General features: G+C 40.4%; 1 protein-coding gene and 5 gene segments (V, D, J or C); 1 reads left to right on the top strand and 5 right to left on the bottom strand.

Annotated features, from left to right (window-relative positions):
• The window catches only part of ccdc177 (coiled-coil domain containing 177), a 166,728-nt gene that overhangs the window by 51,517 nt on the left and 94,099 nt on the right, over nucleotides 1-21,112 (top strand). The gene's annotated exons all lie outside the window — the stretch shown is intronic.
• On the bottom strand, nucleotides 596-1,367 carry LOC120739602. The segment is given in 2 exon segments: nucleotides 596-1,009; nucleotides 1,101-1,367. Coding segments are annotated over 2 exon segments (366 nt in total).
• Nucleotides 3,199-4,357, bottom strand: LOC120739599. The segment is given in 2 exon segments: nucleotides 3,199-3,847; nucleotides 3,974-4,357. Coding segments are annotated over 2 exon segments (396 nt in total).
• On the bottom strand, nucleotides 14,319-14,944 carry LOC120739600. The segment is given in 2 exon segments: nucleotides 14,319-14,686; nucleotides 14,785-14,944. Coding segments are annotated over 2 exon segments (396 nt in total).
• Nucleotides 15,683-16,430, bottom strand: LOC120739601. The segment is given in 2 exon segments: nucleotides 15,683-16,198; nucleotides 16,324-16,430. Coding segments are annotated over 2 exon segments (396 nt in total).
• LOC120739593 lies at nucleotides 16,665-17,376 on the bottom strand. The segment is given in 2 exon segments: nucleotides 16,665-17,203; nucleotides 17,287-17,376. Coding segments are annotated over 2 exon segments (432 nt in total).

Here is a 21,112-nt window from a genome sequence, read left to right as displayed (position 1 = left end):
CTTTATCTGCACTCCCAGTTATTGACACGTTCACTCCGGTCTCTACATTTGCCAATGTTTATGTACAAGCATCCCAGGAACTGTAGCTGCTTGTTCTTTAACTGCTTGTACCAAAGGATTTGATCATAGCTGTCTATTCTGTGTGAACAGTAGATTTCGGCTGTATCTGTGGAATTTATATAAATGTCAGCTGGTCTCTGGTGGACTTTGTCACTGAGAGAGGAGCCTGTGGGGAAAGAAACAAGAAAGAATCAGACCAAAAAAGGACATGAGCATTGAGGCTGCCAAGATGCAAAGCCAAATTTAAAAACCAATTTAAAAAATTGAATGAAGTAATACTTAAACTGCACATTTACAAGATTGTAGTAAACACTGGTATGTTTAATACCTGAAACCAGAAAACATTTTAAAATAATGGAAAGAAATAAGATGATCATTTTTGACTCCTGAATTAGAGGCAATCAGATACAGCAAATTGTAGCAGTTGCAATATTTATAATCTCCTGTCTGAGTAAGCCTTCCCCAGCAATTTTGTGGGTGGTGTCAATATGCATCCTCCTCCATCTAAACATATGCTTTACATTCGCAGTACAAATGAATATATTCCAGATATTGCGAAACAGGTGCATGGGCTTGTGAGCTGTGACATAGAGATCAAATAAAATATGATTGAGAGGTTTTTGTATTGTGGATCAGTGATATGTAGCACTGTGGAATCTAGCAGCACAGAAGTACATAGCACTGCTGTTCAGGGTGAGATCTTTAATAGTCAACGTGCAGGTCTGGTCTTTATTTGCATTTCCAATTATTGTCACATTTGCCCCTGTCTCTGGTCTTCCTAGGTTTCCTACTATGTACCCCAGGTACTGTAGATGGCCTTTTATTTGCTTGTACCAGAGGATTCGATCATAGTTGTCTATACTGTGTGAACAGGTGATGTCTGCTCTTTGTCCTTGTTCTTTATACATATCAGCTGGATTCTGGTAAACCTGGTCACTGAGTGAGGAACCTGTGAAACAAAAAATGTTAACAAAAAATGTAAAACATAGTAATATTAGACAGAATCTTCAAAAAATGGAAAAGTAAAAAGAGCTCATTACCTGACACCAGGATCATTTTAAAGCTCATACAGAACAAAAAGATGATCATTTTTGGTTGCACACAGATTCATGGATTTATGTTGCCTGCGTTATTGCTTCTTTACTTTCGTAGCTGTAGCTTCTGTAACACTGATATCTCATATCTGAATTAACCCCTCCCTTTTGGAAATCAACTTCTTTTAGGTGGGCAATGTATTCTTAACAGCCACAACCTGTTGACATACTGCCACCTCATGACAGGACTCAAAATAACAACAACCCAGAAACACCTGGTGTAGTAGATTGCTATTTTTCAGCACCTGCTGGAAAGCTGATGGCAAAGCTTTTTAAGCTCTCCAATAGTGTTTCTAAATTTTCTATTACAATTTTCTCTTCTGTCTTTGTCAGTGGCAGGCCTGAACAGTAGAACGATATGGCAAAAGGTTCTGAAATTTGTGACAGTGTTTGACTCTTTTTCACCAAGTTTCATGCATAAACCTCAAGTAACACCAGTGGCTCAAAGTTATACATCTTTGAGCCATATGCATACATTTTAAACATGCATCAAAGTAGTTGCCATATATCATTTTCCACCGTATTGCATTTTTCACCATATACAGTCTTGTTTTGAAAAAGTACTTTTTTTTTTTTTTAGTATCCACAAAGATTTGTGTCATTTTAATAACTGTGATGTACGGTATGAACACACCATATTAGCTTTTGAAATGTTTGGCCTAAAGAAAATCATTCTTGTACCTGGTAATACACAGATCCCAAGACCAAAAAGTGATAACCTACAGCAACACTTATAACAATAAATAAATATAAATATTAAATATATGTTAAGTACAGTCATCAGCATATAACCTACTACTAAATGTATCACCTATCACTTTTGCTGTTGTAGCACATTAGAGTCCTCAAACAGTGCACATTGTGGAGAGGGAGTTTTTGCATTGAAGCGCAGTGATAAGTAGTACTGTGGTAACGAGCCGCGCAGAAGTACACCGCACTGCTGCTCACTGTGAGATCTGCAATTGTTAATGTGCAGGTTTCGTCTTTATTTGCATTCCCAGCCATTGTCACATTAACTCCAGGCTCTGGGTTTCTTAGGTTTTCAAACATGTATCCCAGGAAATGAAGCTGTTTGCTTTTTGTTTGCTTGTACCAGAGGATTCGATCATAGCCATCTATACTGTGCGAACAGTTGATTGTGGCCGTTTGTCCCTGATTTTGGAACATATCAGCTGGAGTCTGGTGGACTTGGTCACTGAGTGAGGAACCTACGGGAAATGGATCATAATTAACCATAATTAACCATTGCAGTACTGAAACAAACAACTTTACACATGGAAAAGTAAAACCAATCTTAATTATCAAGACATATAAAAAGTCAATTACCTGAAACCTGTATGACATTAAAGATTATACAGAAGACAGGTGTCATCATTTTGTCTTTCATAGTTTCATTTAAGAAGGTCCTTGTAACTCCTTCTGTGTGTATGAAGCTCTGATTTCTTATGTGAGTTTAACCGTCCCATGGGTGGGGTGACGGGTTAGTTCATTACGTGGTGCCATAATGCACTCTTCTCTTCCTGAACTGTCACTATACTAAAGTTCTGCTGCTACCTGTAGAAGTAGTCAAAGTACCGTAATACTTGACCTGAACTAAACTCCAAAACCTTGGTTATCCAGTAGAATATTTATATTTTTCATCTATGTTCCTAAGCTCTCTGATTAGCTGTTTAAATGAAGTTAGAAGGTCGGATAGTATGTTAAGAGACAGGGTATCCAACATCTTGTTGTAGGATAATGGGATAATAGTAATAGATAATGGATGGGTGTGTGGATGCCAATCATTCTGTCTGGATTCAGAGAAACGCCCTGGACAGGTCACCAGTCTGTCACAGGACTAACACAGAGAAACAGATAACTGTTCATAGTCACATTCACACCTATGGGAAATTTAGAACCCCCAGTTAACATAGCCCTGCTAATTGCATGTCTTTGGACTGTGGGAGAAAGCACGAGTACCTGGGGGGAATGTGGACTTTTCATGTTTTCCCCATGTGTTGGCATAAGTTAATTTAAGTGAGCAGAGTGACGAGTACAGATGACCATTTTAATGGACAGTACCTCTAATTAAGAACAGAGCTAAAGAGGGCTTGATCAGACCAATTCTGATCAATAATTGTGCTCTGACAAACCTAAATTTAAGAAACAAGCGTGTGTGTGTGTGTGTGTGTGTGTGTGTGTGTGTGTGTGTGTGTGTGTGTGTGTGTGTGTGTGTGTGTGTGTGTGTGTGAGAGCTGTGATTTGGGAAGCTGAAGACCTTCATATGATCCTCTGATCTGTAGTTGTACTTGAGGTCCCCCTACAGTACAGGAAATAATTGCAACACTTGTGCCAACCATTCAGTGGGGTTTTTGTTCAGCTTTCACATGAGTCTGTATCACTGTGCTCACTGACGGCACAGAAATACCAGCCGCTGTCCTTTGGCTCCAGGTCCTTCACTGTAAATGTCCCATCATGAACCTCAGTCTTTGTGGCTGAGTATTTCTCTTTGCTGAATTTTCCAAAGTCGTGATCGTATTTTTTGGCTGTTGTTGTGAACACAATCAGTTCCATATTTTCTCCTGGCAGCTGTCTGTACCAGTACATCTGGAAATAGTTAGCATCCTTGGTATGGCTGCAGTCCATTGTTGCATTATTACCCTGTTGTTCCCACAGCATGGGAGTTTGTTTGACATCCTTGGCATCAGTTAGACCTGTGTGTGTGTAGAACAATTCGGTTAATAATGAACATTTTTAAGTATAAAACTTTAAACCATAATCACTTGTTTCTGCCATCTCTAAAATAAGAAACACCATAAATGAGATTTTACTCAACTCACCTTTGATCCAAAGCAGAAATATCAAAAAGCTGAGGTGACCATATACAAAAATGTCCATGTTGTAGACGATAGGAACACATGAATAAATGACAGTTTGAATTTATGTTGATATCAAGAGTTTCAGGTGGGCGTGTCACTGCTTTGTGGGGAGCTCTGTGATCCTGTTATCTTCGGTTTCACCACTGACAGTTGTATTTGTGGTATGTGACATCCCCCTGCAGTCCATGATGATTCTGTGTCTCTATATTAGCCCTGCCCACAGCATGACAACCTGTCCAGTGTGTGCCCCACCTCTCATCCTGTGACCCGGAATAGGATAAGTACAACAGAACGGATTAATGGAAAAAGTTCATTGGGAAACACCTGATACACACAGCAAATGGATGAAACAATATGAGGAGGGATCGTTTAACCATTATGTCGATGCTGTTTCAGATGGTTTCATGAAGTACAACTGTTGATTACCACTTTTAATGATACTAGATAAAGGCTAAAGAAGACGGATTACAAGAGGCTTTGCATTTTTATGAACGTTGTTTCAACATTTATATGGCTGACTGTGAAAATCTTGACAGAAAAATGGGTACGGCTTGATTGCAGGAAGCAAAATTATGTGTCTGGCTTTATTCATAGATTAACATTAATGCTCTAATTCTTCCGGCGATTGAAGCAACTATTAATATTTGAAAAGAGCCACCAATGTGATTTCAAAGGGGATGAAAATTAGCTTGAAGCTTTCAGTATTTTTTTTCCAAGGCTAGATTTAGTTGCATACTGGCTGCAGGTGTTCAGATATTAATCTCTCTGCAGAGACATTAAGAGAGGTTTTTGTATTGCCTTTAGTGGAATCTGTAGTACCGTGCTGGCAGCACAGAAATACACAACACTGTCAGTCACTGACACATTAGAAATGGTCAGGTTTGAATGTTTTCTGCCATCTCCATTAAAGCTGATTTTCCCTTTCACATCATCCTCAGGGATTGGGGAGTTTACATTTAGGTATCCGAGGAACTTTAGAGCTCTGTGTTTGTCTTGTTTATACCAGAGAATCCTATTAAAAGACGACACATTGTGTGAACAGTGGATCTCACTGGAAACAGATTGACCAACTTTCTTAATGATGGAAGGAGGTGTTTGCTGGACCGTGTAGGTGCTAAAAACTCCTGTTGGGGGGGAAAAAGAAAAACATGTGATTTTTTTAAAAGGTGAAATTACCAGATGAGGGGAATTTTTCTCATGTTAGAATACTCACCATACTTCCCTATGAGCTGAAAGAAATAGATAAAGAAGACTGTGGACATCATGTTGAATATAGACCCTTCCTTTGCTGTCCTGTGGAGTTCATCACAGTTAAAATATGACAGATGTGAAACCAAAGCTTTCACTTTATCAGTATGCTATATAAATACTGTGGCATTTGGGCGTATGCAAAATGTTTGTTACATTAGTTTATTTGCTGACATTTGTCTCCCCCTGTGGGTATGAAATATATCATCTTTGTTATCAGCAAATACAGATTTTTATGAAGTGGGACTCTCTTTGAGTAAAATATGTTTTGCTTGTTCTATTTTGCTTTTTTAACATAATGGTTGGTAGTAATTTCAGTGTGTGTGTGTGTGTGTGTGTGTGTGTGTGTGTGTGTGTGTGTGTGTGTGTGTGTGTGTGTGGTTCTGTATGTCATATCAGTAACCAGTCATTTAAAACTAACTAAATCTATCTTTCTTTATTTCACTGATTCATTTTGTTTGTATCTACTGAATGACTTAATCACCCTGCGAATATGAGTTTATAATTTTCTATGAATGGTTTTTCATGTGGTCATGTATGTGGAAGGTTCATATATGCAGCTTTATGATAAAAAAAAATATAATGGTTTAGTCCATGGATTTATGTTTTTTGACTTACACAGATTTCTTTGAACATTATTGCAGTTAGTCATGGCACTGCGGCCCATGACGCACCGCAGAGAAATACAAGCCTGCTTTAAGAGACCGTCTTTTCAGTTACAGTTGCAACACTAGTAGTAGTCTATCTTAACAACTATACAGTAATTGTAAAGCTGAAAAGCAGCCACAGTCTCTAAGTGGCATTAAAAATAATGAGTCTAAAGTTCCCTGTGTGTCAGATTATCTTCTGCTTCCTGACACCAGCAGTGCAGGATTATTTCAAGTGTCTAAATCACTTGTTTGACTGTGTTGACTTGCAGCACAGAAATGCACTGTTCTCTTCGTCCAGCACCTTCTCCACTGTCAGAGATCCAGTTTGAATGTCACTCTTTGTTGCTGAACATTTGTCCTCATGAGGCCTCCTTCATATTTTTGCAGGAGATTTAGAGACGTGAAAAGAACATACCTCATTCCCTCACATGGCAGCTTTTTAAATCTGTGCAGGTTAAAAACTATCAAGCTTCCTTTGAATGGAGATGGAATAATAACCATGCATTCAGTAGTTTGACTGTAAGTGAGTAGTAAAGATCAAAACTTCCAGTGAAGAACATTTTTATTTTATTGTGTTCTGGGGATCTTAAACTTAAGAGACCAGAGTCTCTGTTAGTGTGTGTGAGATGGTAGTTGGGAAGCTGAAGAGCTTCATATGATCCTCTGATCTGTAGATGTACTTGAGGTCCCCCTACAGTACAGGAAATAATTGCAACACTCGTGCCAACCATTCAGTGGGGTTTTTGTTCAGCTTTCACATGAGTCTGTATCACTGTGCTCACTGACAGCACAGAAATACCAGCCGCTGTCTTTTGGCTCCAGGTTCTTCACTGTAAATGTCCCATCATGAACCTCAGTCTTTGTGGCTGAGTATTTCTCTTTGCTGAATTTTCCAAAGTCGTGATCGGATTTTTTGGCTGTTGTTGTGAACACAATCAGTTCCATATTTTCTCCTGGCAGCTGTCTGTACCAGTACATCTGGATATAGGAAGCATCCTTGGTATGGCTGCAGTCCATTGTTGCATTATTACCCTGTTGTTCCCACAGCATGGGAGTTTGTGTGACATCCTTGGCATCAATTAGACCTGTGTGTGTAGAACAATTCGGTTAATAATGAACATTTTTAAGTATAAAACATTAAACCATAATCACTTGTTTCTGCAATCGCTAAAATAAGGAGAGAAAAAAAAGAAATTTAACTCAACTCACCTTTGATCCAAAGCAGAAATATCAAAAAGCTGAGGTGACCATATACAAAAATGTCCATGTTGTAGATGATAGGAACAAATGAATAAATGACAGTTTGAATTTATGTTGATATCAAGAGTTTCAGGTGGGCGTGTCACTGCTTTGTGGGGAGCTCTGTGATCCTGTTATCTTCGGTTTCACCACTGACAGTTGTATTTGTGGTACTTGACATCCCCCTGCAGTCCATGATGTCTCTGTGTCTCTATGTTAGCCCTTCCAAAGCATGACAACCTGTCCAGTGTGTGCCCCACCTCTCATCCTGTGACCTGGAATAGGATAAGTACAACAGAACGGATTAATGGAAGATGATCGTTGTTTCAACATGTTAGAAAAATGATTACGGCTTGATTTCAGGAAATAGAATTATGTGTTTGGCTTTAATCATAGATCAAAATTAATGCTCTAATTCAGGGCTGCCCAATCCCAGTCCTCGAGAGCTACTATCCTGCAGCTTTTAGATGGATCCCTACTCCAACACAGCTGAATCAAATGGTTTGATTACCTCTTCAGCATGCCATCATGTTTGGCAAAGGCCTGATAACAAGCCATTCATTTGATTCGGGTGTGTGGGAACAAGGATGCATCTAAAAGCTGCAGGACGGTAGCTCTCGAGGACCGGGATTGGGCACCCCTGCTCTAATTCTTCCAGTTATTCTTGCAACTAATATTTGAAATGAGCCACCAATGTGACTTCAAAGGGGATGAAAATTAGCTTGAAACCTTTAGTAACTTTTTTCCAAGGCTAGATTCAGTTGCATACTGACTGCAGGTGTTCAGATATTAATCTCTCTGCAGAGACATTAAGAGAGGTTTTTGTATTGCCTTTAGTGGAATCTGTAGTACCGTGCTGGCAGCACAGAAATACACAGCACTGTCAGTTACTGACACATTAGAAATGGTCAGGTTCGAATGTTTTCTGGCATTTCCATTAAAGCTGATTTTCCCTTTCACATCATCCTCAGGGTTTGGATATCCCTCATTTAGGTATCCGAGGAACTGTGGAGCTCTGTGTTCGTCTTGTTTATACCAGAGAATGCGATCAAAAGTTGACACATCGTGTGAACAGTGGATCTCACTGGAAACAGATTGACCAACTTTCTTAATGATGGAAGGTGGTGTTTGCTGGACATTGTAGGTGCTAGAAACTCCTGTGGGGACACAAAAATAACACATGATTTTTAAGAAATGAAATTATCAGCTGTGTGATGATTTCCTGATCGTAGAATACTCACCATTATCCCTCATCAGCTGAAAGAAAAAGAGAATGAAGACTGTGGAGATCATTCTGAACATAGACCCTATAGTACAACACAGTTAACACATGACTGATATGAAATCAAAGCACTGATTTTATCAACCTGCAGACAGCTGATCTGTGATATTTGGGCGTGTACAATGTCTTTAAGTACTTTCATTTCATTAGCTGACTTTTGTCGCCCCCTGTAGGTGGGAGAAATGATATCAGTGCCCTCAGCACATACAGATTTGTATGAAGCTGGGCCATTTATAAGTGAATTTGAGTGCACTCGTCTCCATTAAAGCTGATTTCTCCCTTTCCCATCATCCTCAGGGTTTGGGGAGTTTACATTTAGGTATCCGAGGAACTTTAGAGCTCTGTGTTCGTCTTGTTTATACCAGAGAATATGATTAAAAGATGACACATTGTGTGAACAGTGGATCTCACTGGAAACAGATTGACCAACTTTCTTAATGATGGAAGGAGGTGTTTGCTGGACATTGTAGGTGCTAGAAACTCCTGTGGGGGGGAAAAAAGAAAAACGTATGATTTTTTTCAAAAAGAAATTACCAGCTGTGTGGAAATTTCCTGAAGTTAGTATACTCACCATACTTCCCTATGAGCTGAAAAAAATGGATCAAGAAGACTGTGCACATCATGTTGAATATAGACCCTTCCTTTTCTGTCCTGTGGAGTTCATCACAGTTAAAATATGACAGATGTGAAACCAAAGCTTTCACTTTATCAGCATGCTATATAAATACTGTGGCATTTGGGCGTGTGCAAAATGTTTGTGACATTATTCATTTGCTGACAAACACCCTGTGGGTGTGAAATATATCATCTTTGTTATCAGCAAATACAGATTTTTATGAAGTTGGGCTCTCTTTGAGTGAAATATGTTTTGGGGGTTTTTTTTGTTTGTTTTGTTTTTAACATAATGGTTGGTAGTAATTTCAGTGTGTGCGCAGTCATGTGAGAAAATTAGGACACCCCATTAAATAATCAGCTCTTTATTATGAACCAATCGTGATTTTAGGTATTACTGGAAAAGAAAGTGGCGTAATTGCAATTAAACAACAAAAATGAACATTTTGTGAAACATGGAAAAAAAAAAAAAAAAGAAGATATAATCAAAAATGTTTATTTCAATGGAGGAAAAAGTTAGAACACCCTACCCCCCTAATAACTAGTGTTGCCTCCTTTGGCTGACATAACTTCAGCGAGACGCCTTTTGTAACCTTTTACCAGTCTCTGACATCGATCAGAAGAAGGATTGCCCCACTCCTCAATGCAGAATTCCTTCAGCTGTGAGATGTTTGAGGGTTTTCTGCCATGTACAGCCAGTTTCAAGTCACCCCACTGAATCTCAATGGGGTTAAGATCAGGGCTTTGACTTGGCCATTCCAGGGCCCTGTTTCAGGAAGCCGGTTTAGAAAACTCAGAGTGAAAAACGATACTCAGGGTTGAGTAACCCCGAACTGTCCAACTCGGAATATTCGGTTTCAGAAAGGCTGATAACAATTAGTTCAATCAACGCGGAGTTGCTTTAACCCCAAGGTAAGCACGCGCACGAGGATACATAAAGCCCTGATAAGCGGAGCACAGATTCAGCGAGTCACCATGGAGACGGAGGGAAAGAAGGCGCGGTCAATGTATTTTACAGCGCTTGACGGCGAAATTCTGATGGCAGCATATGCCGAAAACATGCAAATTCCGCGGAAAAAAGTAACACAGCCACAGCTGCGAAAGAAAGGGAGCATGCATGGCAAAACATAGCCGACAGAGTCAATGCGTGAGTGTTAATTTAAACATTGATCTAGGGATTTCCACCAATTTAACACGTTATTTTATCATATGTTATTTTATTTGTTATTGTATACATTTTATTTTGTGATGTGATGTGAGCGCAGGTGCAACCCAACAGGCCCCAAACGTGCCTGGCAGCAAGTAAAAATGAAATATAAAAATATAGTCCAAACAGGTAAGGTGTAATTGTATTATGAGCCATAGTGCTTGGTCTGTTTGTCCGATGTAAATCAATTGCAGTTAGAGGCTACATTAATTTCCTTTCTGTAAGCACTTATTGAAATTATCTGAGCACATTACAAGTACATATTTGTTTACTCTGTATGCTCAAATGTGACCCGTTATAGCCAACAGAAAAAAAGCGGAGGCCCGAAAAACAGGTGGGGGTCCTCCACCACCACCACTCACAGAGGCTGAGCAGTTGGCCCTCAGCCAAAACAGTGGGCGCCCTGTGGCCGAAGGCATCTCTGCGGGGACACCCTCTGAGTCAATAACCCTGCAAGACACAAGTGCCTACATAGGGGGTAAATTCAAAATAATACATGATGTGCATACATCCTGTCTTCACAGTCACCTTTGCAGTGCTACTCATTCATTTGATAAACTCTGTACCATAATGGATTATTTTGTAGTGAAGTTATTTTCCTACTGATTTTGCCTTCCCTCAGTCTTGGTTGTCTTTGAGAGCAATATGACAATGAAGTGTAAGGTGATTGGTATGTTTGTTAATTGCCATTTGGTCCCTTGTAAGTTATAAGTGACCTGTATAAACCTCATATTCTATCAGTTGATGGTGGTGGTGTACTGCATCTGGTGCAGCCTCCTGTTGAGCCAGAGCGACATGCAGTTGTGAGTAATACTCCACAGATTATATGAGTTTACAGTAGAACAGCAATGTTGTTTATTTCTTTACCACAGGAAAATAATGAAGAAACATTGACAGCTGTTACAGAGGAGGAAGCAACAGAGACACTTTATGAGGTTTACATCTTTTAATACTTTGTGTACAGGAAATACAGGCGACCAATAAAGCCAGTTGATCCAAAAATCTGTTTATTCTTCTTTCAACATGTTGAGGTGATGGGTCAAAGGAAATGATTGTGACATATGGTGTCTCTGACTGCGCTTCCATCTTGTATGTCCGTGGGAGAGTCAGGATGTTCATGGTTTGGATCACTGCTGATGTTTGGTTCAGAAGGACAGTGTTCTCCTCTAATTGTGGCAATGTTGTGAAGAATCACACATGCCACAATAATGTCACATGCCCTTTCTGGGGTGACCCTGAGTCTTTGCAGGCACTGGAACCGGGCCTTAAGCATTCCGATAGTCATTTCAATTCTGGCTCTTGTCCTGCAATTAGCCAGATTATATCGCTGCTGTGGGCCCGGTTCAGGGTCAGGGTAAGGGGTAAGCAAATAGGGTAAACATGGATACCCCCTATCACCAAGCAAGTAGCCAGTGAACTCTCCTAAGACAGAAGGATACACTTCAGTTCAAATGTCCCTGAAGCAATTGGTCTTTATATATTTTAAAGTATTCTCAACTCACCATGTCCAAATTCTGTGCTCAGTGTACATTCACGGAATATTTGTGAGTCATGGACAGAGCCTGGCCACTTGGCTTCCACATTTGTGATAATATTGGCAGCATCACATATGATCTTCACAGTGCAGAGAACACAAATTAGCATCCATTACTATAATGAAATAATCTGTTAGTTTGAAATGCTACAGGGAACTATGTACCTGTACATTGATGCTGTGGAAAGACTTCCTGTTCACATAGTCTCCTTCATTTACTGAAGGAGCAATGATTGGAATGTGAGTGCCATCTATACACGCCTGGGAACCCTGAAAATAAATGTGAAATTTAAGTAGTAGTCCAAGTATCACCACATCATACATTACGTTTTGGTCACCTTGATACCTGCAATTTTGTGGAATCCCTCTTTGATAAATCTTGTGGGTCTGTGACCGGGGAACACCACAGACGAGTACAGGAGACGTTTCAGTGCAACTGTAACATTCCTGACTGCCCGACAGACGGTAGCCTTGGAAACGTGCTCAGCGTCACCAATATTATACAGAAAGCTCCCGTTTGCAAAGAACCGAAGTGCAATACAAATAATATGTAATGAACTGAGAGCATGTCCGCGATGTGTCACATGCGTAATATATGGCCTGAGGATGTTATTCAAATAACTTATAGATTGTGCTGAGAAACGGTAACGTTCGCACAGAAAATCATCAGGAAATGATAAAATGTCCAAACGCGCTCTAATCACTCTCTCCCGGCGGAGAGCTCTGCGGAGAATTTGGGCTTCACGATCTACTGGCTCTTCAAGGAAGGAGCACGCCATGTCCGACACTTCCTACTGTCAGGTTTCCGACAACGGGGCGGAGACAGTCAGGGTTAGTTGTAGTAAACCTACTAGGGGGCAGGTTAGCTTCACGGCGTGTGTCGTCATAGTGACTCACTCAGGCTTCAGCTGAACTCGCTTTGTGAAACCGACAAACCAGAGTTTTCGTTAACTCAGGGTATACTTACTCAGTTTTTCCACTAAACCGGCTTCCTGAAACAGGGCCCAGGACTCTCCACTTCTTAGTTTTTAGCCAGTCCTTGGTGGATTTGCTGGAATGCTTTGGTTCATTGTCATGTTGCAGTGTCCAGTTCTGCTTCGGCTTTAATTTTTTTAACAGATGGTTTCACATGTTCTTAAAGCACCCTCTGATACACAGCAGAATTCATGATGGATTCTATGATGGTGAGCTGGCCAGGTACTGCTGCAGCAAAGCATCCCCAAACTAGGATACTGCCACCTCCATGCTTCACAGTTGTTATGAGGTTCTTTTCTTGGAAGGCTGTATTTGGTTTACGCCAAACATGTCTACTGTTCTGGTGTCCAAATAATTCAATTTTAGACTCATCTGTCCAAAGAACATTATTCCAGAAGTCATGGTCTTTGTCTGTGTTCGCTCTGGCAAACTTCAGTCTGGCCTTAACCTTTGCTCTCTAAGAAAAATATTTCCTCCTTGCACACCTCCCGTGAAAGTCAAACTTGTGTAGTCTCTTTCTGATAGTAGAGTCATGCACTTTCACATCAATGGTAGCCAGAGCCTGCTGTAGTTCCCGTGATGACATTTTAGGATTTTTGATGACTTCTTTGAGGATCTTGCCGTCTGCTCTGGGGGTGAATTTGCTTGGACGGCCAGACCTGGGCGTGGTAGCAGTTGTTTTGAATGTCCTCCACTTGTAAACAATTTTCCGGATGGATGGAATGGCTGATGTCAAATTCTTTTGAGATCTTTTTAAGTCCCTTACCAGACTCACAAGCAGCCAGAATCTTCTTTCTGAGGGTATCACACAGCTCTTTAGATCTCATCATGGCGCTCACTTCAACACTTCAACAGTCAGGAGCACACTAAACTAAATCTGAGGTTTAAATAAGGCAAGGCTCCTTTAAAATGCTGGTTAACGATGTACTGATCATGTGCACCTGATGTGATACACTTGTGTGTGATTTTAACCATTTTAAGTGGGATAATATGTGGGGGTGTCCTAATTTATTCCTCACCAAAAATTGCATTCTTTTTAAATTACATTTCACATGAAGTTTAAAAAGGCTTTTCTTATTTTTTTAATTGTTTAGTTATATTATTTGAATCCCTCAGTATCATTAAAATTGGTATTAAATATCCATATGGCCAAATATATTTTAAAATATACAGGCTTTCATAGGGTGTCCTAATTTTCTCACATGACTGTATATCGTTCTGTATGTCATATCATTAACCGGTCATTTAAACCTTTAACTAAATGTATCTTTCTTTATTTTATTGATTAATTATGTTTGTATCCACTGAATGAGTTAATCAGCCTGTGAATATGAGTTTATAATTTTCTGTGAATGGTTTTTCATGCGGTCATGTATGTGGAAGGCTCGTATATGCAGACAAAGCACTGAAAAGAGTTTGATCAGACCAGCTGCGATCATCATCCTGCTCAGAACCTAAACTTGAATGTGTGTGTGGTGGGAAGCTAAAGAGCTTCATACGATTTCCCGATCTGTAGTTGTACTTGAGGTCCCCCTACAGTACAGGGAATAATTGCAACACTTATGCCAACCATTCAGTGGGGTTTTTGTTCAGCTTTCACATGAGTCTGTATCACTGTGCTCACTGACGGCACAGAAATACCAGCCGCTGTCTTTTGGCTCCAGGTCCTTCACTGTAAATGTCCCATCATGAACCTCAGTCTTTGTGGCTGAGTATTTCTCTTTGCTGAATTTTCCAAAGTCGTGATCGGATTTTTTGGCTGTTGTTGTGAACACAATCAGTTCCATATTTTCTCCTGGCAGCTGTCTGTACCAGTACATCTGGACATAGAAAGCACCCTTGGTATGGCTGCAGTCCATTGTTGCATTATTACCCCGTTGTTCCCACAGCATGGGAGTTTGTGTGACATCCTTGGCATCAGTTAGACCTGTGTGTTTATAAATGTTTGGTTAATAATGACATTTTTTAAAAGTACAATGTTAAACCATATACACCTTATGTAAATGAAATCTTAGTCTAATCCACCTTTCATCCAAAGAAGAAAAGTCAAACAGCTGAGCTGACCATGCTTGATGAGGTCCATGTTGTTGGAGATGCATGAATTAATGGCAGTATGAATTTACATTGACATATAGAGTTTCAGGTGGGCGTGTCGCTGCTTTGTGCCATGCTGTGTGATCCTGAATCAAAGAGAAGTTGTGAGCATTTGTGGTGCTTGACATCCCCCTACAGTTCACGAGCTTGTGTTTATATTCCTGACTGTTAAATTCTTCAGCGGAGAAGACATCTAGCATGGTGGCAGGAAACACAATTATGTGTGTGACTTTAACAATTGATCAAAATTAATTCCCTGCTTCTTCCAATGAGTATAACAACGCTTAAGGTTTAATCTAAGCCAGCAACATGTCTTCAAATGGGGTCAAATCTGTCTTGAAACTCTCAAAACCTTAAGGCTAGATTTAGTTGCATACTGGCTGCAGGTGTTCAGATATTAGTCTGCCTCAGAGACATTAGGTAAGGTTTTGTATTGACTTTAGTGGAGCTGTAATAATATACTGAGCCCAATACTGCACATGTTTCTGTCAGTCACTGAGACATTAGAAATGGTCAGGTTTGAATGTTGTTTGACATTTCCATCAGAGCTGATTTTCACTTTCACATTATCTGCGTGGTTTGGACATTCCACGTTTAGGTATCCCATGAACTTTAGAGCTTTGTGTTCATCTTGTTTGTACCAGAGAATGCAATCAACAGTTGACACATCGTGTGAACAGTGGATCTGACTGACCGACTTTCTTAATGATGGAAGGAGGTGTTTGCAGGACATGGTAGGTGCTAGAAACTCCTGTGGGGTGAGCAGAGTGAAAAGTACAGATCACTATCATAGTGGACAGTACCTCCAATGAAGATAGAGCTGAAGAGAGTTTAATCAGACCAGCTGTGATCATCATCCTGTTCAGAGGAACCTAAACTTAAATGTGTGTGTGGTGGGAGGTTGAAAAGCTTCATACGATTTCCCGATCTGTAGTTGTACTTGAGGTCCCCCTACAGTACAGGGAATAATTGCAACACTTGTGCCAACCATTCAGTGGGGTTTTTGTTCAGCTTTCACATGAGTCTGTATCACTGTGCTCACTGACGGCACAGAAATACCAGCCGCTGTCCTTTGGCTCCAGGTTCTTCACTGTAAATGTCCCATCATGAACCTCAGTCTTTGTGGCTGAGTATTTCTCTTTGCTGAATTTTCCAAAGTCGTGATCGTATTTTTTGGCTGTTGTTGTGAACACAATCAGTTCCATATTTTCTCCTGGCAGCTGTCTGTACCAGTACATCTGATAATAGGTAGCACCCTTGGTATGGCTGCAGTCCATTGTTACATTATTACCCTGTTGTTCCCACAGCGTGGGAGTTTGTTTGACATCCTTGGCATCAATTGAACCTGTGTGTGTAGAACAGTTCAATTAATAATGCAGATGTTTAAGTATAAAGCCTTTAATTATGCTCACTTGTTCCTGCCATCCCTAAAATAAGTAACAGAATAAATGAGATCTCAGTACATCTCACCTTTGATCCAAAGCAGAAATATCAAAAAGGTGAGGTGACCATATATGAAAATGTCCATGTTGTAGAAGATGGGAGCACGTGAATAAACGACAGTTTGAATTTATGTTGATATCAAGAGTTGCAGGTGGGAGTGTCACTGCTTTGTGGGGAGCTCTGTGATCTGTGGTATCTCCATCGTCAGTTGTGAGTATTTGTGGTCCTTGACATCCCCCTACAGTTCATTATGTGAGATTTTTGTACAGGCGTTGAGTGTGGCTGTATCGCTGTGTTCACAGACAGCACTGAAATGCAAGCCTTGATCTCCTGGCACCAAATTCTTCACTATCAGTGTCCCACTGTGAGCATCACGCTTGGTGGCTGAGAACCTTTTACTCATGAAGTCTGTTTCAAAGTCAGGTTCAGAGCTTGCAGTAGTAAACGCCATTTGTTTCATTAGTTCTCCAGGCAGCTGTCAGTGGCTTTTTTCTGAGGCTAGGTTTAGTTGCAGACTGGCAGCAGGTGTTTAGATATTAATCTGTGTCATAGACATTGGGAGAGGTTTTTGTATTGACTTCAGTTGGATCTGTAGTACTGTGCTGACTAGCAGCACAGAAATACACAGCACTGTCAGTCACTGAAACATTAGAAATGGTCAGGTTTGAATATTTTTTGCCATTTCCGTTAAAGATGATTTTTCCTTTCACATCCTCCTCGGGGTAGGGAAAGTTCAGATTTAGGTATCCAAGGAACTGTGGAGCTCTGTGTTTGTCTTGTTTATACCAGAGAATCCGTTCAAAAATTGACACATTATGTGAACAGTGGATCTCACTGGAAACAGATTGACCAACTTTCTTAATGATGGAAGGAGGTGTTTGCAGGACATTGTAGGTGCTAGAAACTCCTGTTGGGAATAAAATAACACATGATTATTTTAGAAATGAAATTACCAGCTCTGTGATGATTTCCTGATCTTAGAATACTCACCGCTATCCCCCATCAGCTGAAAGAAAAAGAGAATGAAGACTGTGGAGATCATGTTGAACATTCCTCTCCTGTGAAGCACATCACAGTTAATGCATGACAGATATGAAAGCAAAGCTTTGACTTTATCTGCAGGCTATGTGTAGATATTGTGGTTTTGGGCATGTGCAATATGTTTGCTACCTTATTTCATTTGCTGACATTTGTCTCCCCCTGGGGGTGTAAAAATCATTATCTTTCCCCTGTGTCCCCTTGGTTGGTAGTCACTTCAGCATCGATATTCCTTTTACTCATGTAAGATCAGACCACAATCATTTAAATCTGTATCTAAAGTTATCTTTCTATATTTTACTGAATCATTTAGTTTTGTATCCACTGACTAACTTGCATTTATCAACTAGTAAAAATGAGTTTGTGTAAACTATTCTTGATGTACGATTCATACGTGCAGAGGGATCATAGATGCCACTTTGTGATGAAAATGAATGTCTGTCTTATACAGATGTTGCACATTGGTCCCTGAAACGCAGAACAGAAATACAAGCCTTTATCTTATGGCTCCAAATTCCTCACTGTGAGCATCAGGCTTGGTGGCCTCAGTTCAAACCTTGGATATATCTGAAATTTAAGGTTACAGTGGGGCAAAAAAGTATTTAGTCAGCCACCGATTGTGCAAGTTCCCCCACCTAAAATGATGACAGAGGTCAGTAATTTGCACCAGAGGTACACTTCAACTGTGAGAGACAGAATGTGAAAAAAAAAAAAAATTAAAAAAATCCATGAATCCACATGGTAGGATTTGTAAAGAATTTATTCGTAAATCAGGGTGGAAAATAAGTATTTGGTCAATAACAAAAATACAACTCAATACTTTGTAACATAACCTTTGTTGGCAATAACAGAGGTCAAACGTTTACTATAGGTCTTTACCAGGTTTGCACACACAGTAGCTGGTATTTTGGCCCATTCCTCCATGCAGATCTTCTCGAGAGCAGTGATGTTTTGGGGCTGTCGCCGAGCAACACGGACTTTCAACTCCCGCCACAGATTTTCTATGGGGTTGAGGTCTGGAGACTGGCTAGGCCACTCCAGGACTTTCAAATGCTTCTTACGGAGCCACTCCTTTGTTGCCCGGGCGGTGTGTTTTGGATCATTGTCATGTTGGAAGACCCAGCCTCGTTTCATCTTCAAAGTTCTCACTGATGGAAGGAGGTTTTGGCTCAAAATCTCACGATACATGGCCCCATTCATTCTGTCCTTAACACGGATCAGTCGTCCTGTCCCCTTGGCAGAAAAACAGCCCCATAGCATGATGTTTCCACCCCCATGCTTCACAGTAGGTATGGTGTTCTTGGGATGCAACTCAGTATTCTTCGTCCTCCAAACACGACGAGTTGAGTTTATACCAAAAAGTTCTACTTTGGTTTCATCTGACCACATGACATTCTCCCAATCCTCTGCTGTATCATCCATGTGCTCTCTGGCAAACTTCAGACGGGCCTGGACATGCACTGGCTTCAGCAGCGGAACACGTCTGGCACTGCGGGATTTGATTCCCTGCCGTTGTAGTGTGTTACTGATGGTGACCTTTGTTACTTTGGTCCCAGCTCCCTGCAGGTCATTCACCAGGTCCCCCCGTGTGGTTCTGGGATCTTTGCTCACCGTTCTCATGATCATTTTGACCCCACAGGATGAGATCTTGCGTGGAGCCCCAGATCGAGGGAGATTATCAGTGGTCTTGTATGTCTTCCATTTTCTGATGATTGCTCCCACAGTTGATTTTTTCACACCAAGCTGCTTGCCTATTGTAGATTCACTCTTCCCAGTCTGGTGCAGGTCTACAATACTTTTCCTGGTGTCCTTCGAAAGCTCTCTGGTCTTGGCCATGGCGGAGTTTGGAGTCTGACTGTTTGAGGCTGTGGACAGGTGTCTTTTATACAGATGATGAGTTCAAACAGGTGCCATTCATACAGGTAACGAGAGGGGGACAGAAAAGCTTCTTACAGAAGACGTTACAGGTCTGTGAGAGCCAGAGATTTTCCTTGTTTGAGGTGACCAAATACTTATTTTCCACCCTAATTTACGAATAAATTCTTTACAAATCCTACCATGTGGATTCATGGATTTTTTTTTCACATTCTGTCTCTCACAGTTGAAGTGTACCTCTGGTGCAAATTACTGACCTCTGTCATCATTTTAAGTGGGGGAACTTGCACAATCGGTGGCTGACTAAATACTTTTTTGCCCCACTGTATTACAAATGTAGCTGTTGTATGTTCAAAGTACATAGGTGCTTTTGGGTGTACAACAGAAAGATTAATAGCCTGAGGAGCCTGTGTTTCATTTTAATGATAATCTCCATCTTCTGATTGTGAAGTACTACAAGTCACATGAAATGAAGAGTTCAGGTGGGAGTGTCGCTGCAGTATCAGCTGATAAGAGGTCCCACCACAGTGCATACAGAATTCCTCATGGACTACCAGTTCTCTAGATCAAGACAGATTTGATAACATTCAAAACGCGAATTACCTGACAGAAATGTTTCCAGCTTCAGAAAGGAAGTTTTTTTTCAACTTGAAGTGCATAGAGAGCATTGCTAAAGCAAATTACTGTGTATTTAAAATATCATATTAATTGAACATGAATTTAACAAACTCAAACTTGAAAGGAAGGGTAGCTGCAGGTGCTCAGGATCCCCAGCACTTTGTTGTTCTGTCAGGCAAATAAGGGAATAGGTTTTTGTACTGACTTTACAGTGAACTGCAGCACTGTGGCGTTTGGCAGCACAGAAATACACTGCACTGTCACCGAACTTTAGATTATAGATGGTGAGGGCTGACTTTTTACGGCCATCTCCGTCAAAGCTGATATTTCCACTCGGATTGCTTTCTTTATTCACGAACTGCAGGTTGACATATCCCAGAATCTCCAAAGTTTGGTGTTGGTCTTGCTTGTACCAAAGAATGACCTCATAATCTTTAATGCTGTGTGAACATTTGATTTCACTTTGAACAGATTCACCAATTCTCCTAATGATGGAAGGAGGTGTTTGGGAGACACTTTTTGTGTCAGATGCACCTGTGGAAAAACAGTGTTTAAATACAGGAATCATTATGTTATAATCATTGTATTGTTATAATTATTGTTGTTTTCCCTACCTGTAATTTCTGGGAAGTGCAGAAAACAAAATATAGTGACCACAATGATCATTTTAAACGATTTATCTCTGCTTTCCTTTCAGTATAGTCGGTTCATCAGCTTTGGATGAGAATAGATCGCGGTTACCAGATGATGCACATGGGAGGTGTCAGCAGGTTTCTACTTCATTTCTTGAACTAGCAGTGGAAAACACTGTTGTCATTCGACAATCTGTGGGCGTGAAGATTTAATTTATTGAGGTCTGTCTCCACCTACTGGAGTGAGGGTACTGTAAATGGAGCACAAGCCATGTGGCGTTAGATTCTGGCACTCATCCTTCTATAGAAACTGACTCGGTGTGCCGCTGATTATTAATTCAACACATGTATTCCTTTTGTTTCTTTTCAGTGGGACTGTATCTAAAACGGTAAACATTATAACTGGTGAACACAATTAATTTTATAACGATGAATTGATGTGGTTTTAGCTGATCGTTGCATCTTTGCCCTGTGTTTTCCCCTAGATTATGGAGTCTCTGTGACAGACCTGTGAGTTTAACACAAACTTTTACCACATGCGATATATATTTGACACAGTTTTCCATTGAAACACTCTGAAAACCCCTGGAACTCTTACATTATTGGGAAAAATATGAATATGTTCATCAGATTATAAATGACCTGAAGTCCAC

This window comes from Simochromis diagramma, unplaced genomic scaffold (assembly GCF_900408965.1).
Source record: "Simochromis diagramma unplaced genomic scaffold, fSimDia1.1 OVJJ01000304.1, whole genome shotgun sequence".
Classification (NCBI taxonomy): Eukaryota; Metazoa; Chordata; class Actinopteri; order Cichliformes; family Cichlidae; genus Simochromis; species Simochromis diagramma.
This window is presented reverse-complemented; position numbering and strand designations above follow the sequence as displayed.